This window comes from Manis javanica, chromosome 3 (assembly GCF_040802235.1).
Source record: "Manis javanica isolate MJ-LG chromosome 3, MJ_LKY, whole genome shotgun sequence".
NCBI classification, from domain to species: domain Eukaryota; kingdom Metazoa; phylum Chordata; class Mammalia; order Pholidota; family Manidae; genus Manis; species Manis javanica.
This window is the reverse complement of record NC_133158.1, coordinates 197,670,782-197,688,302: the sequence shown is the minus strand read 5'-3', so window position 1 is coordinate 197,688,302 and position 17,521 is coordinate 197,670,782. Positions and strand designations below refer to the sequence as shown.

The 17,521-nt window shown below is 35.5% G+C and overlaps 1 protein-coding gene across 1 annotated transcript in view; it reads right to left on the bottom strand.

Annotated features, from left to right (window-relative positions):
• Positions 1-17,521, bottom strand: part of IQCM (IQ motif containing M) — a 195,188-nt gene that overhangs the window by 68,918 nt on the left and 108,749 nt on the right. The window contains exon 7 of the mRNA XM_073230501.1: positions 10,895-11,007. Within this exon, the coding sequence (XP_073086602.1) occupies positions 10,895-11,007 (113 nt within the window). The remainder of the gene's footprint in view (positions 1-10,894; positions 11,008-17,521) is intronic.

Genomic DNA, 17,521 nt, shown 5'->3' with positions numbered 1-17,521 from the left:
GTGGGCAGGGAGGGATAAGGGGGGGGAAGAAGAAGAGGGGTATTAAGATTAGCATGCATGGGGGGGAGGGAGAAAGGGGAGAGTGGGCTGTACAACACAGAGAGGACAAGTGGTGATTCTACAACATTTTGCTAAGCTGATGGACAGTAACCGTAATGTGGTTTTTAGGGGGGACCTGATATAGGGGAGAGCATAGTAAACATAGTATTCTTCATGTAAGTGTAGATTAAAGATAAAAAAAAAAAAGAAAGAAAGAAAGAAAAGGGGGATTACTCCTTGATAGGATAAAACTATTGGTAAATCTAAGATCAACACATGCTTTAAATATCCTTAATGTTGATCACTTAAAGGGTGTCAGATGATCAGCTATGGAGGTACTCTTTTCTGATAATATGCCTTTCTCTTAATAAAAAAAAAAAAAAGCAGTTCCTGTGTGCTGACCTCCAATGAGTTCTACACAGTGGTATAGAGGGCATGTCAAAGTGTGGGCAAAGGGTCTGTTTGTTTCTATGCAGAAGATCAAGGCCTAGCTTGGATACCCAGAAAATGAACTAAGATACGATATGAGGAGGAGCTTCCGGCATCAGCACTTTCTGGAGGACTTGTGCCAGGGGATGATCATCAAAAAGCCTCCACAGGGATCCGGACAATGCTGCGGTTGTGGCTGCATCCACCCCACCATTTCCTGGACTTGCCATTGGAATGAAGAGGGAGATGTCTAGGCTGGCATGTGCATACAGTGAGACAACGAATTTGACCAGATCTGTACTGTTGGAACTCAACCAGGAGTTGGGAGGGGTGCAAGTTGTAGCACTCCAAAATCTTATGACTATAGACTATCTACAGTTAAAAGAACATATGGGATGTGATGTGAACAGATCCCAGAAATGGGTTGCTTTAATTTGTCTGATTTCTCTCAGACTGTTCAAGTACAGTTGGACAATATCCATCATATCATAGATAAATTTTCACAAATGCCTAGGGTGCCTAAATGGTTTTCTTGGCTTCACTGGAGATGGATGGTAATTATAGATTTGCTTTGTTTATGTCACTGTATTCCTATTATGTTAATATGTGAGCACAAGTTAGTTAGTAGTTTAAAACCTATACATGCTTAAGGTACTCTACAAGAAGATATGTCAAAGAAATAATCAATCCTCCCATGTTTCCTTCCATATGCTACATCTGTAGCTTTTCTTCTTCCTTCCTAATTACAACCCTTAAATAGAATTCGTGCCTCATATCGAGTTTACCGAGTACCATAATTCCTCCAGGTGGTAAAGATACCTCAAGACAAGTGCTGGGCATAGAAGCCACAGGGCATAAATCTGCAAAGAAGTAAAAAGCTAACCTTTTCAAACAATATGGCTTCTCTCTCACTTACCAACTTTACATTTCCCTGTATGGCCCCGGAAGATGACTGGTTAGCCAGAGATGGGTAAGATTCCTCAAGGGAGGAACAACCTAAGACAGGCACAGTCACAGGGGGACCATCAGGTGAGAAACTGGGGATCAACAGAGGTGAGGCTCAGAACCTCACCCCCTCTGTTTTGAGAGAAATCTTCTGCATTCGTGGATGTTTTGCTGCCCTTGTCTAGCTTGGATTAATACTTAGTCCATAGGCACACACCTGATCATCTACATTTCCCCTTTTACAGCACTAAACTATGTTTTCTACCTTTATCTTGCATCTACCTACCACTTCAGCATTTTATTAAAAATAAAAATAATAATAATAATAAAGGGAGAAATGTGGGATCCACATATAAATCAAGTATAAAAATCAAATGAATATTCATATTTGACCTGATTGTTTATAGTTCATAATGCGTGATCAAAACTGAAAGTTTCTGTGATGACTGCCCTTGTACTGTTCACCATGTAAGAACTTATTCACTATGTAAGAATTTGTTCACCATGTAAGAACCTGTTCATTATGCTTCAGAAGATTGGAGACTGACGAGAATTAGGCTTGAGATAGATTAATGATTGTGCATTGAGCATTGACCCCCCTATACAGAATTTTATTGTTGTTAACAACCATTTGATCAATAAATATGAGAGATGCCCTTTCAAAAAAAAAAAAGTAGGAGGTAGCTTGGATTCAGACTCAATATATTATTCTATCCAGAAATTGGTAATACAGGCAGAAGATTTTTAATCTTTGAAAATAAAATACAGTGAACAAAGACAGTATTGGAGTTTACATTTGAGTTTTAATTGATTGGCACTCAGCAATTTTGTTTTCCACTTTTATTTCTTTTAGAAAAGATCCACTGATTTTGTAGGGAGTCAGTGGGACTTAATCATTATGGAATTTAGAACTGCCAATCAAAATGCATCAGGGTCAAAGGCTGCCCCTCCCACTTGTTTGGAGGATTTTATGAAAAATACATTAAAAAGTGCTTCTCAAACTATAATGTTTTCAAAAATCACTAAAAATATGATACCTTAGAAACTCAGGGGACACTTGGATGCAAGAATCAGCTTACTGAAATTGCCCAGAATAATCCATTTGGGTGAAAGTTCTACTATCAAAATATCAAGCATATTTCCCAGGCCAATTTGACAGGTACTGTAGTTCTATTTCATTATTTGAGAATGAGTTTCTGATATCTTTGATTAGTTATGATCTCACTACTCAGTTTTTCACAAGAAAATGCATTCCTATTGTACTACATGACTCTAAATCCAACATAGAATATCTGCACTTCTGGTATTTGTCAGGAAAAAAATTACCTTGATATATTGTCACTATTTATCAAAAGCTCACTTCAAAGGTAAAATATTATGGAGAATTATCTAAAACAGCATTTCTCAAATTTTAATATGCTTATAAATCACTACTGATTTTGTTCAAATATAGATTCTGATTCAATAGGTCCTGAGATTCTACATTTGTATCAAGTTGCCAGATGGTAGTGATGCTATTAGCCCATGGAATAGGAAGGGCCTTAAGGATATTCCCCCATTCCTTAAAAATCTTAAAATCTATCTCTGATTTAAACTGAACCTGCAGAGACCTGAATATTAGGACTACCTCCCCCACAACAATCCACACTCCCAAGTCTTCCAACGCCTGTAAAAATGCTTTCACCAAATTTTGCTTTAGTGTTATCATGAAAATGAGATTTGATTGTAGTACATTACTGCATTTTCTGGTGACATCATATTTTGGTTACATTATATACTATATTTATTTCACAACACCCAAATCTAACATAACCTCTTCCTAATCATCTGCTTGCACATTTTTCTGCTTTGCTTTTATGCAAATACTCTTAATCAAGTGACTATTACAGCTTCATTTTTTTTCAGCTGTGTTAAGCCACACAGCTAAACGTGTAGCTTACTTTTTACCAACAGATAGTGTATCAAATTGTGAACCTTCTACACTTACCTAAATGTTTATCTTTCTTATTCTTTTCCATAAACCCTGATGTCTTTATTTACATAATATTTCATTTTTGTATATTCATATAAACTATCACAAAGTCGCATGAAAAGGTTTTAATGAATTCTTTAACAATTTAATAAAGGTATTAATAACAGCTCTAATTCACTAAGCTCTTATTACAATCCACTCATACTATGCTAAGCCCTTTTCATATATGATTGTCTCATTTTAGTTGGTTGTTGATTTGTCTTTTACTAGTGCACTTTTGTTTCTGAGGTAGAAGCAGTGAAAATCCAAAATCAACTCTTCTTTGGAGGACAATTTAAGAATATATAAGACAAAGCAAAGGCAGGGAGCATACCAACAATTCCACTGCAAAGAACTCATCCTAAAGAAATTAAGAATATACACAATAAACTACAAATAGAGTGCACTACCTTCCATTACAGCATTTTCAATTGCCAAAATAACCAAAAAGGACTTATATCCATAAATGGAATACTGCTGCAATGGATTTAAAGGTAAAGGAAAATATGTCAATAATGAAAGGGGTTCAGAACATATTCTGAAAGAAAAAAATGAGGTTATAAAGCACTGGTGTTATAATAACTATGGTTGATTTTCTCCTTATTTTTGGCTTATCTAAGTTTTCTTCAAAATACAGTATTACAGACATAATTATAAAAATCATTGTAACACACGATAAAAGACAAATGTTAATAGGCTTCATAGGATGGTCATAAATAAGTGGTGATAGTATAGAAAGAACAGAGGAAGAAGAATAAAAAGACCAAAAATAATTTGCAGTTAAAAGTTGCCCTCTGTGTTTGGTTCAAGGATAAAACCAGAATCAGATCAGGAATCAGTCACTGAAGACAGCATCCTGCAACAGCCTTTTGTCACTGACAGGATCTCTGTCTGATCATTTCCTACAACTGAATGGGAGTTTGTGTAGCCTCCTGATTACCACTAATCGGGTCCCACCTTCTGTGACCTACTCTTTGATACCGGGGTCTCTATGAATCAAGGTTTTGTGTTTGTGTTCCTGGGATGGATTTGGTCCTTTCCAGCTAATCACGCCTTGCCTGTGGTCTCAGAGGGGCCTTCAAATGAGAGTGATGAAGGAGATCAGGAAAAACAAAGAGAGAAAACAAGGAGAGAACCGCCTGACAAATGAGAATGGCCACTGATTTCAGAGAAGAGAAATGGGGCGAAGGGCCACTTCAAAACAAAGAATTAAAGATTGTACAATTCTTTTGGTCAACATAGGAAAAAGAATTACAGAAAGATTAATGCAACATCTTAAATTAATTTTGTCTTTTTCCTCTTCCTAATAATATTATCATGGTTGTGTCTTTCACTACTTTGGGACCTTGGTATCTTTTGTATTCCTTTTAGAGGAAATGCCAAACTTCCCGTTATTCACTTATTCAGCAAATATTTTCTGAACATATATCTACTTTATGCCAGAAATATACTAGGCACTGAGGCTGCATCGGTGATCTAAAAGGTCCTCAAGGTGCCTTGTGGAGCCTACACTTTAGTAAGGAAGGCCATGGATAATCCAGTAAAGAGATACATAAGGTATTATCAGGTTGGATTACATTGTGTGATAAAAAAGGTCAGTGGTGGTCTTTCAGGTGGGGTTAAGGAAAGAACTCCCACAGGATGTGGCATCTATCAGAGATACACTTAACCACATCTGCCTGATCATACTATTAGGAATCATATAAACTTGGACGGAAATTCTGTAATTAATTCCAGAATGTCTTGCACCAAGAATCAAGAACAACAAATTTACACAGGATCGTGACATTTTCCTTATGCAACTAATAATATATATCTATGTTTGTATGTTTATACATATGTATGGGTATATGTGTGGGTCTGTCCTTATCTCCTTATCTTCCCATCTACCTTCATGTACTACTACTACTACTACTACTACCACCACCATTTCTATTACTATTACTACTACAGGTCTCTGATTTCTTATTTAAGACTCAAAATACAAAATTATAATAACTTTGTGACAGAGGTAATCACACTTATAGAAGTGAGCATTTCATAGTGTATATATATAAACATTGAATCACTGTGTTGTACACCTGGAACTAATATGTCAGCTCTATACTTCAATAAAAAGGTTTTTTTTAAAGCTCTGAATACCAATTTTTTCATAATACATATGGAGGCAAAACTTAACTCACCTAAACTTTGGTGTCCAAACCTGACCTGAACCAGCCAACAAAAGGCCTACATAGTGGCCTCTATTTCCCACTTAATGAGAATGTTCTTATGCTTTACTGCAAAATATTAATGTCTTTATTACATATTTGATGACAGATCCACTTATCTTCTTACCTTTCTAAAGTTTGAAATTTTCTGAATTCCTCGATGTGTCTGGCCCCGAGTTTTGAATAAAGGATTTTGGCTCTGCACAACTACCACAAGCTACAACAATTCCTACTGTTGCTACTTGTATTACAAAGCTTTGCCGTTGAGTAGCTCTATATTTGTTATTCCCAATCGTTCTAATATCTCATTAGCCTAAAGATGCATAACTGAAGAGAAAACTTTGCACCTGATCCGTGTATTGTTTAATGAATAAATTTCATTTATTAAACAGTTTTTTCTGATCATTTTAAAAAGCAAATTGTAGAAAATTTAAATCAACACAATATGAACAGCCGCAGCAATATCCAAAGCCTGTGGCCATCACCCTGGAGAGCAGCACTTTCTATGTCTACTTATTCCTACTACTGAAGTTTTCATTCATATGCAACATCCATGTCTGGTGCATTTTGTTTGATGAAAACAAGTTAATTAGTGCTGAACCTTCTCTACTTCATAAATTTATTCCTAAGAACATTAAAAGGAAGTCAAGTGAGACATGTTCAGTAACAGATGTTTGTCTTTTTTGGCTGTCTTTTTACAGTTTGTTCCCTTTCATTACTTTTTAAGAAATTTAGTGAATGTTCCCTTTCCTAGAGAACAAGTGTACCTAGCTTCCCAGGAGGTTGGGGAGGGGGTTTCCCTAGGGCAGGAACAGGCTGTTCGCTCCCTTAATCTATTATCTGCTCAAATGCTCTCTACATTCAATGTTTCATTCTTTCATCCAGCTTAGCTCAAAAAAGAATGCATATATTGACTGGCAGTTGTGGACCTAGAACTATTATGGGCACTAATGTAACCCTAATGGGCACTAACTAATGTAGATGGGCCTTGTGCCCCTCATGTATCTTTCCCATAGCTCACAATAAAGGGTCGATATGACTGAGAGAATTTGGTTGAATGTTTTTTTCTTCCAGGAAAGAAAGAGAGTGAAGTGGCTTCCAAAAGTAAAAAGCCATGAGGGAAGGGGGTGGGGAGAGGGTTCACATAGAGGAAGAGGGAGAAATTTGTGAGAATATTTGATATCTTGATCTAGGCAATGGTTACATCAGTGTATACATGTATCAAAATTCTTCAAGTTGTACACTAAAAAAAGAAAAAGTAAAAACCCAATGGTCTTTTATAATAAAAGAAATGAGAGGTATAGACTAAGTTTTTTTCCAAAAAATTACATTGATCCAAATTTACAATCATCCTTTTTATTTACCTAACCTTCTACTTTTGAATATTATTTAATGTGGGTGGAATTGTGGTGTAGTTTAATTGGTAGTCCATTGGTAAATCTAAGTAACATTACAATCCAAATCTTGCATTTGCCAAGAGTGTTGTCTTTTAAAACTTTGTAAGAATAGCTGAATATGTCTTGACCAATTTATTGACTATACATATTAACCAATGTATTGCTAAAGGAATTTTGCATGGAATACCTCTTCCCCAGTAAGCATCTTAACTAGGAGAACAGTGAGAATTTTTATCTAGAAGGAAAAATTCAATAAAATAAAATAAATGATAGTTATAAAAATACACTTCAGGCCCAGATACTAATGCTGCCAAGGCAACATAACTATTGAGATATGGGTTTTAACTGCAATAATGCACATTAAAATATATATATATAACATATTTTTTATATATAAGCAAATATGTCTCTTTATCATAAAGATTCAAGTTTTAATATTTCATAGGAAAAGAAATATGTTATTTCAAAATTAAAATGTGAAGGTTAAAAATAATGTACATTAGGCATCATTACTCTTTGTACCATAACCAAAACAAATGAATTTAAAAAATAGATAAGAGTAAATTGCTGGAATGATGTTCAAATTGTCAAAAAATATCATAGTCATTTAGCTCTTAACTCAGGACCTAAATTAATCCCAAGCCTACTACAGAATTTTCAAAAAGTAATCTAATTCCTACCCAAAATGACAAAAGTAAAATTTAAGAAATCATTTCAATAAAAAATAACTTTAAAGTTAGTCATTGTGATGATTTTTTCTAATTCTTAGAAATATCAGAAAATCCATTCAGATGACTTATTTCTATCAAATGCAGCCCACCAGGGGAGAAAATCATGCATATGAAAATAATTACAATACCTTCTCAAATGTTTTAGGGGAGGGAAGGAAAAGAGCAGAGAAAAGAAACTGTGATGTGGGAGAAAAAAAATGAGCAAAGATGTTTTACATATTAAAAGTTAATTTACTATTTGTTATTACATAAGAAAACATTTCAGGTAAATGACCACAGTATTCTGACAGTACAATTTGGTAAAGAATTTCAAAAACATGTCTAAACTTCCAAGTAAAAAGAATAAGTAGTGATTTTATAGCATCTTACTATGCAGATGGACAGTGACTGTGAAGGGATATGTGGGGGGGACTTGGTGAAGGGGGGAGCCTAGTAAACAATGTTCTTCATATAATTGTAGATTAATGATACCAAAATAAAAAATTAAATTAAATTTTTAAAAAAAGAATATCTCCTTAGATTCTTATAATTTTATTTTACCAAAATGGGTCAAGAAAGTTCTCTAGATAAAAAATGATAGGAAATCTCAGGTTAAAATTTAGTCAGCACATTCTATGGACAAAACTAAGCATTTGTGAAGAATATTGTTATATATGAGATCTTTTTTCAATTCTAAAAATTACATTTGTACAAAACTTTTCTACAAATAAATTTTGTTTCATTTTGTTTTGTTTTGCTTAAGAAATAAAGCTGTAAGTATGTAAAACATATGATCAGTGACTCTTGTTTTCTCCTGTCTTAGGAGGACTCCTCTTTGGTGGGTGGAGGAGGAGGCTGAATTGCCTGGAGAACTCCCAGAATGCTCCTTGGAACACTACACAATTCATAATGCAACCAGTTATTAAACTGAATTCTATTTGCTTGTAATCCCTTATTTTCTAGTTTCAGGGTTAAGCAAATTCATCTCATCCAGAGTCACAAAGAAAAAGTGATGTAAAGTATCCCTACAAGGCACTTCATGACAACAGGACTTGCTTATCTCTTGGGTTTTATTTCCTGCCACTTTCCCTTGGGGACGCTGCACATTTGCCGCACTGAACTTCTCTCAGCTCTTGAATTGCACCCTGCTCCCCCACCACAGACGACCACAGCTGTTCTTTCCCCTTCACCCCGCTGCCGCTGAATGTGATCACCGCCACCACAGGCAACCACACAGCAAACGTCAGAGTTCCTCTCAGAGAAACCTCCCTAGGACCGATGTGACCTAGTAAATTGGCTAGCTGCTCACTGAGGAGAGTTTTGCCTTAACTGCCAAGTAATGAATGAAAGTTACTTCATTCTTTCCTCTGTTCCCAAATATTTGCTAGACATTTGCATAATTTTTTACATTAGCTGTGCTTGACTCTGATAGGTTTTCCACTGCTGCCATTTTGATTGGAAAGAATTCCACTTCTGGAACTATACCAAAAGAAGTAAAAGCAGGGACTCAAACTAATAGTTGTCTATCCATGTCCATAGGAACATTATTCCCAATATCCAAAAAGTGGAAGCAATTTGAGTGCCTATCGATAAATGAATAAATAAGAAAAATATGGTACAGGTACCTATCCCATGCTTTTTGAAAGTATGTGTTATGCTACTTTGCCTTTATGAAAGATTTACGCTTTTGTCAATCAAAGGAAATTCTAAGAGGATTTCCACGTTAATGAAAAAGAACAAAAAGTAAAAGTAGCATTCAGCACTTTGCAAAGCCCTTATATGCAGCACACACCCTGAGCAGCAAGGGTGGCCCAACAAGCTCCTTCCCCTACACTCAGGATCTCAGCATCAACCACCAGAGCTTTGAATTGTATCTGTGCTTTATCTCAACTTATTTTTGCCTCTGTTAGAAAGATGTGTGCCAAGATATCAGGAAAATCTAAGAGAGGCAATTTTTGAAGTCTGAGAACATTCAAAAAAATTTTTATATAAATTAGTGGTAATTGCTTCTTTGCTTTATGCCATTTCAGCTTACAAAAGGTTTCATAGGAACACTCTTTTCTGGAAAGTGGGAGAAACCTGAATATACATGCAAAGGAATGTTATTCATCTTTTTTAAACAGGAAGGAAATTCTGACACATGCATGAACCTTAAAGACATTATACTAAGTGAAATAAACCAGTCACAAAAGGACAAATCAAAATCATAGACAGAAAGTAGAATGTTGCCAGGAGGATGGGGAGGGAAGAACAGGGAATTACTGTTTAATGGGTGCAGAGTTTCCACTTGGTAAGATAAAATAGTTCTGGGGATAGACAGTCGTGGGTGGATAATATGGGTGTAATAATGTCACCAAAATTGTACACTTAAATGTGATTAAAATAGTAAATTTTATGTTATATATATTTTACCACAGCAAAAAAATGGAGGAAAAAAGATTACTTAGAACTTGGTAGTTAATTCCTTCTAAGACTTACTTTAAAGGATAAAGAGAAGGGGGAAATCCTTACTAAAAGAAGCCAGTAAGACTTTCAGTGATGAAAACTGAAAATGCATTGAGTTGCAGGAAAGAAAGCTGAAGGTTTGAATCTTATCCTCCTATCTATTCACCCCACCCCCAATATAGTTGGTTTGCAATGGCAAGATAAAGCCTCTAACTGGAGTGATGCAAAAGGCCTATTAATGCTCACCTAGTGTCCACTCCAGTCCAATCCAAACTCCTTAGATGGGTGCACATACTCAAAGCATCATACATTTTGTTAAAGGCATGGTGAGTAGCCTTTTGTGGTCCTAATTCCTGACTCAGCAATGAATAAACACCCCCGTCTTGCATTCAGGGCTTTCCACAATCAAGACTCTCCTTGCCAGATGTATTCCCCAAAGAAATATGTTTAAATGTATTTTCTCATTCAGTTAGGAACAATTCCTCATTTGTTAGTGTAAAACAGGGTAAAGTTGGAAGGCTTAGAAGCAGCAGCTCATTTTGTCACTTTACTGGAAGACAATGCAAACAGCCTTCTATGGGTATCACTTTTGTAAGGACATGCATGCATTAGAAATACATATACCTTTGGTCGGAAGTAACTATTTATACTGTGATATATACCACAAAAGTGGTAACTCAACTATATGTCCAGTTTTATAATACTTACAGTACAGGAATCCCGAAATACTGATGATCCAGAGAAATTAGACAAAATGGAGTCATGAGCATAATGGGAGGCCCTTGTGGATATAATTCCTCTCCAGTCGTAGAATACAGTTTCTGCCAGAAAAATCAATGCAGGTTAAACCAATATTTATCCAGAAAAAATATACACTGATCATACTGCTTAATGTTGCAAAGACGCAAATATCATCTTGATGGCCTTACTATTCTGTATTAAAATGGCATCTTGTCCTCTCATCACAGAGAGATGAAAAAGTGATCGCATTGCATAGAGAGGCTTCAATTAATTGACTCCCACATACAGTAAAGCTCTTGTGTTTTTATTGCATACATTCTGCCCATCAGAAAACTAATAGGTTCATTTCTTTTGACTCTCTTTTTTTCAAGAATGTTGAGTTCTTTTTCAAAGGAGGCTTAAAGCAAAATCATATTTGTGAATAGCACTTACAGAAATAAAAGGAAAAATCCTCTCACTGTTACTTATGTACTTGAAAATAAAATTCAGAATTACTATGAAGGCCCAAGTTTTGAAATTGCAAAATAAATGAAACTATTAAAAATGCTTAAGGTAAATAGGTTGAAAGAACAAAATGATAGCCAGCATATGCCATTTCTTCTGTCTCATGATAACTGTTATGTGAGATTTCTGCAGAAAAAAATTTTTAATTATGAGATTTTTTAAAATATTTTTTATTAAAGTATCATTGATACACACTCTTACAAAGGTTTCACATGAAAACCTTTGTGGTTACTACAGTCACCCATATTATCAAGTCCCCCGTACACCCCATTGCAGTCACTGTTGATGAGAAGGAGATTTAAAGATTTATTTTTCCATGTATTTCTCAGAAATATTAATCACTTTAAAAAGGGAAAAGTTCAGTTCAATCTTGCCTTCCAAATTACTCAAACTTTTTTCACATTTCCAAATTTGTTCTAATATTTATTCACATATATATATTCTTTCCTTAAACTTAGTCATCCATGGACCAGTTTCGTGTAAATTTAGAGAAAATTCAGAAGTAATAAATTCTCTCATTTCATTTTTCCAATTTACTTACAGGATTAAAAGTCTCCTATAGTGAGACAGAGTAGGAAAACAAAAATGTGATGCTATCCAGAGACATCCTAAATCATTACAAGCATACACACATCCTATCCCACCTTAATTTTATAGGTTTTTCTTCCATTTCAGTCAAAAAGAGACTGCCCTCTATCAAAAAGGCAAAAATCTCAAGAAAGGCAGCATAATAGATCATATATTTCAATCACAATTCAATATGAATAAATAAAATTCATCATTGGAAGCAAATGCCAATAATGGGGAGATTACAGAGAACCTGAAAATACTAGAATCCGAGAAGAGAATAGCAAAGGGAAAACCAAACACATATATACTTTAGTTGGGGGCTTTTATAAACCCAAGGGGATGTAAAAGGATAGCATGAGAGTCATTAGAGGTATGTGAACCCCTACATTTCTTATGAAGTTTTTGATTAGTTTGAAATATTCCTCGACTCATTAGCACTATCATGGCCCACCCACTTCCCTTCATGAACTTCTACTGTAAGTGTTCCCTCATAGTTTAGATACCTGGGCTTCTCTTCCCAAGCTCCTTCTTCAAACTATAACCTCTTCCAGGACACAGACAGTATCTTATGTGGAAATGCTCTGTGCTTCTGGTTCATTAGCAATGTGATTAAGGTACCTGTGTGAATAGTGCTGAGCAAGAATGAGCCTCACGAGGTTAAATCTCACAGGCAACAGGGGGTCTCCCTGATCACTGAAGAGCCCAACCCAAAATGAAACTAAATGAAACAACTTATTTTTCCTAGAGAATCCTGAGCATTTCAAATATTTTATCCTGTTTATCCACAAAACAGACTAATGTAGAAGGCCATGCATTATTTTCTCTAGTATATAGGTAACACACTAGAAAATAAAGCTATAACTTTTCTACTTCAGGAAGCAGTAAAGCCTCTACTAAAATCCTTCAGGTAATCATTCACACACTGATATATGCTAATGACTCCTCCTCAGCAGCCAGGCACAGAAGGTGACATGCAACAAATTCTGGTTTATTCCACAAAGTCAGTCGAAAGTTATAAGCTGATAGTTTGAAGAAAGACAAAGTCATACATCAGACAAAATCTTCACAAACCTTCATGGAGCCAACAATCTTTCAGATAAATGCCACAGAGAAGTGAAGATTCTGAATTCTCACGGTGTGTATGTGTGTGTGTGCGTGTGTGTATGTGTGTGAGGAAGAGAACAGCAGGCTGTATATTAACAGGTGAAAAAATAAGCAATCTTATCAATGATCCCAGCTTATCAGCCAGCAGGACAGAATAAAATATTCTGAGATTAAACATTCTGGGGAAAATGCAATATCAAAATTTGGGAAGAAACCAAAATTGTCCCATCAGGTTAACAGGAAATTGTTAGCTAAATAGCAGCTAACTGTGAACATTAAAAAAATTGTTAACTCCCCGTACTGATGCCATCCTGCCTTTGCATTTCCTCAATACTTCAAAGTTAGACTCTTTTTGAAAAATATTATTTTACCACTAGTTTATGTTATTTTATCTTCTGCATATCTTATTTCCCTATCTAGACTTGAAAGTCTTTAACTTGTTTTGTGGTCCTCAAAAAGCTGAATAAAATGCTGTGCCTCAAGCAGAGGTTCAGTGCATGCTCCTGGACTGATGTGACACTGATTGAAAAGGTCAAACAGCGAAACTGTTAAGAGTGAAAGGCCCCATATGATGCAACTGATATAAATATCTGAAGGAATGGAAAAGCCCTAAAATTGAGTTTTTTAAATCCTAATTTTTTCAGGCGTAATTTTTTTTCTAGACCATCTTCCTTCACTCTCTAGCATCATCTTGATGTTTATGATGGTAATAGTTTTTAAATAAATTTCAGTTGGGGGTGGCTTTTTATTTCCCATTTTTATTCAAATCTATATAGTTAGTAATAAGCCAATCATTTATGGCAGTGAGAGATAGTTCTAAAATCTAATAAGCATGATTATTTTAGAAACTTACTCGGATCACAGAGAACTAACGAGATTGTATACTGTGGTAATACTGTCAAGAGAATGAGGTAAGAAAAAAGGGAGAGAGGAAGAAGGAAAAATTCCTAGCTAGCTAAACCATTCTCATATTTTAGTGGGGCTGCTACAGGGGCAGCCTCCTCCTGTAATCTTTGCAGGGACAAACATTTCCTCCATCCTGCAAAGGGACACATTTGTCCAAGTCAGTTAATATCAGCAAAAGATGCAAAGACAACAGAAATTAAACTTTTAAATACAATGTTTTAGTCAACCAAGAAACCAGACATTCATAAAAAACAGTCTATGCAACTCCCTCCAACAGAATTAAAAAAGTCCAAATGAAAGTGTGATGTGTCCTTATGGGGACAGGATAGGGCCCAAGACACCACAGTCTGCAGTGGTCCTGGGTCCCTAGAGTCTCTTTATGCCAAGCTTGTTCTGTTTCCCTTTTACCAATTCCCTTGCATCAATTAATTCTTAGAGTTAATTGCACATGCAGTTTTAATCTGTGGGTAATTACAAACAATTAATAGTTAGGAGACAGAATTAGGAGTTCTTAGTTTGATTATCTATATAATTAAAAGGGGTGGTAAACTAGAGTTGACAAATAGCATCTTAATCACTTGAATAATCGAACCCTAGAAGCTTGCTTGGACAGCTGAATTCCATGTGTTATATTAGTTCAAATTTCAGAATCAATGACTGAAATGTCCATTTAAATAAATTCATATTGCTAATTTATAGGAAAAAATAAGCAATATATATTCTAAAACTACTTAAACTATTTTCTTTCCTTCATTTGCTCATGAGCTATTTCCAAAAGGATTCAATAAAAATAAAGATGCAACAGACTAATTTATTTATAGCTACTAAATATCAGTTCATATTCATGGCTCCCAAATATTATGCTACAAAACATCTAAGAAATATGGAAAACTCCTTTTGTACTAGGTTCTATTTAACAATTTATTTAAGTGAGTGCTGAGAGACAGCAAATACGACATACCCTTAATCCTTTTTTTGGCTATCTGATGGGACCAGTTGTTTGTAGAAGAAGAAGGCTAAGCTAAAGTTGAGTTAGAAAAATATATGAGAACTTCATTCTGATTATAGGATATAATATAACACAGCATCACCATTGCATAGGATCTTTTGGAATTACCAAGTATTTGAACAAGTTACTTCCAAGCCAATAACAAATAAAAAAATGTTCAAAAAGAGTCATGATTTCTGATTCAGTATGGCTTACCTTCAGTTATGAGGCAGCCCCTTCTACAGTGCCACTAAAATACTGTAATGATAAAAGAAAAGATGAAAATCTCCAGGTCACAAAAAATTAAGTCTAACCATTCACTAATTTGCAAATGATAAAAAATTTTAATTAGGATGGGGGAAGTAAACTGAGGAATATGCTCAGAGACCTTTATATAATAGGACTCTTAGCCCAACTGTAAGATATTAGAGACTTGATACTTGCCCCCGCTCCAAAAAAAAGAATACAGAAAAAGGAACAAAAACCATTTCTTTACAATATAGGTGCTGCTCTTAAACCATTTTCCTCTCCATACTCCCATCTATTACAATCCATTTGGACGTTACGAGTGCAAGAAAACAATTAGGCAAGGAAGTAATCCGGACTGCAGCACCAGGATTTGATAGCGTCCCATTGTGAGGAAAGAGCTCTGGGCAGAGGGTGGGACTGGCAGTTCTTAATAACAATGCACAACGGGGGTTGTAATTTTCATGTGCTTAATAGCTAAAAACAATAAAAATGAAGGAAAGGAACAGGAGAGGCCCAAACTCAGCAGACACAAACACTTCCAGATGGATGTTTACAGGTTACTGAAACTAGGCAGAGAAGTGGGCTTTGACATTGGTTCATCAACTACAGAACTAGAAAAGGTAATCCAGGCACCCAAGTGAACACGAGCAGAGTTGAGAAAAATCCATGCTCTCAATTTCTAATCCCTCAGTGTGCATAGATATATTTCTCCTTATTCAAAGTGAAGTAAACACACTGCGGCCCACATTAGTCATGGCAATGCTAGTTAATATTTACTACAGAACTAGATTGCTAAATATTTTACAATGATTAGCGGACCTAATCTGTACAAGAACCCTAGGACGTGGATGCTGAGCCTATCCCCAATTTAACAGAGGAGAGAGCAAATTAAGCTACTTTCCCAAGTTTAGACATCTCGTAAGTGGTTGTGACAACCCAGTTCATTCTGAATTTGTAGCCCACGTGACCATGACACAAGAGCGAAAGATCCCTGTGGTAGACTGAACAATGGCCCCAAAGATATTCACATCCGAATCCTTGGAACCTGTAAATGTTAGCTTACATGGCAAGAGGGATTTAGCAGGTATGATTGAATTAAGAGTCCTCAGAGAAGCAGATTATCCGGGATTATCCTCGTGGGCCCATCATGTACTTACAAATGTCCTTAAATTTGTAACATAAAAGAGGGAAGCAGAAGGAGATTTGACCTCAGAAGAAGAGAAGGAAATGTGATGACAAAAGCAAGAAACAGGAGTGATTTTGAGGAAGGGGTCATGAGCCAAGGAAAGCAAACAGCCTTCAGAAGCTAGAAAAGGCAAGGAAACAGATTCTCCCCGGTCGAGATGAGGAATCAGTCCTGGAGACATGTTAATTTAGCCCAGTGAAACTGATATCAGATTTCTACCCTCTAACTATAAGATAATAAATTGGTGTTGTTTTAAGCTACCAGGTGTGTGGTAAATTGTTAGGGCACCCATGGGAAACTATCATAGTCTACAAATCTGAAAATTTAGTAAAAGAGTTTATGTCTAAAAATATTCCACTAGACCCAGAAAAAAATTTTAGAAAAATGTTTGTATTCCCACTATAACAAGCCGACTCTAAAACAGGCCAAAAGCAATAAAGGAACATACATCAAGACTTTAAAAAATAATACTTGTAAGGCAAATAAGAATGGAAATGAGTGATTTTAAAAAGGCAAGAAATACAAAGAAACCAAAAGCATAATTGCAGAATTAAAATGTACTTCAGAGTTAGTAGGGGTGTAAGAGACAGTGCAGAATATCAAATGACTGGATTTGGCAAGCACCCCTAGAATGCAGAAGAAAAGTATCCAAAGATGAAAATTATGAGAGAGAAGATTATAGATTAAAGAAGACAAAAATAAGTAAATATCCATCAAAGGACTCATACACATTAGTGAAGATGAAACCAGAACAATCAGAAATGAAGAAAGCATACCCTATTGAATAATAATTTCCTGAGCTGAAAAAATAGACTTGAAGCTGCAGAGCATTGGGCTTATTTCATCTTAAGAACAATTAATTAAAAGAGATTTATATGCAAGTACATTCTGTAAAATTACAGGAATAAAGAAAATTTAAATTACAAGAATCAAGTTCATACATATTTAGAAAGAAAAAAGCTCAAAGGCATAAAACTCAGGTTGTTATCAAATTTCTTCTGTGAAACAGCAAAAGAATCAATAAAAGAGTGCCACCAACACAATTTCCAGGAAAAAGGAAAAGCTGTAAACTAGGAATTATATAACC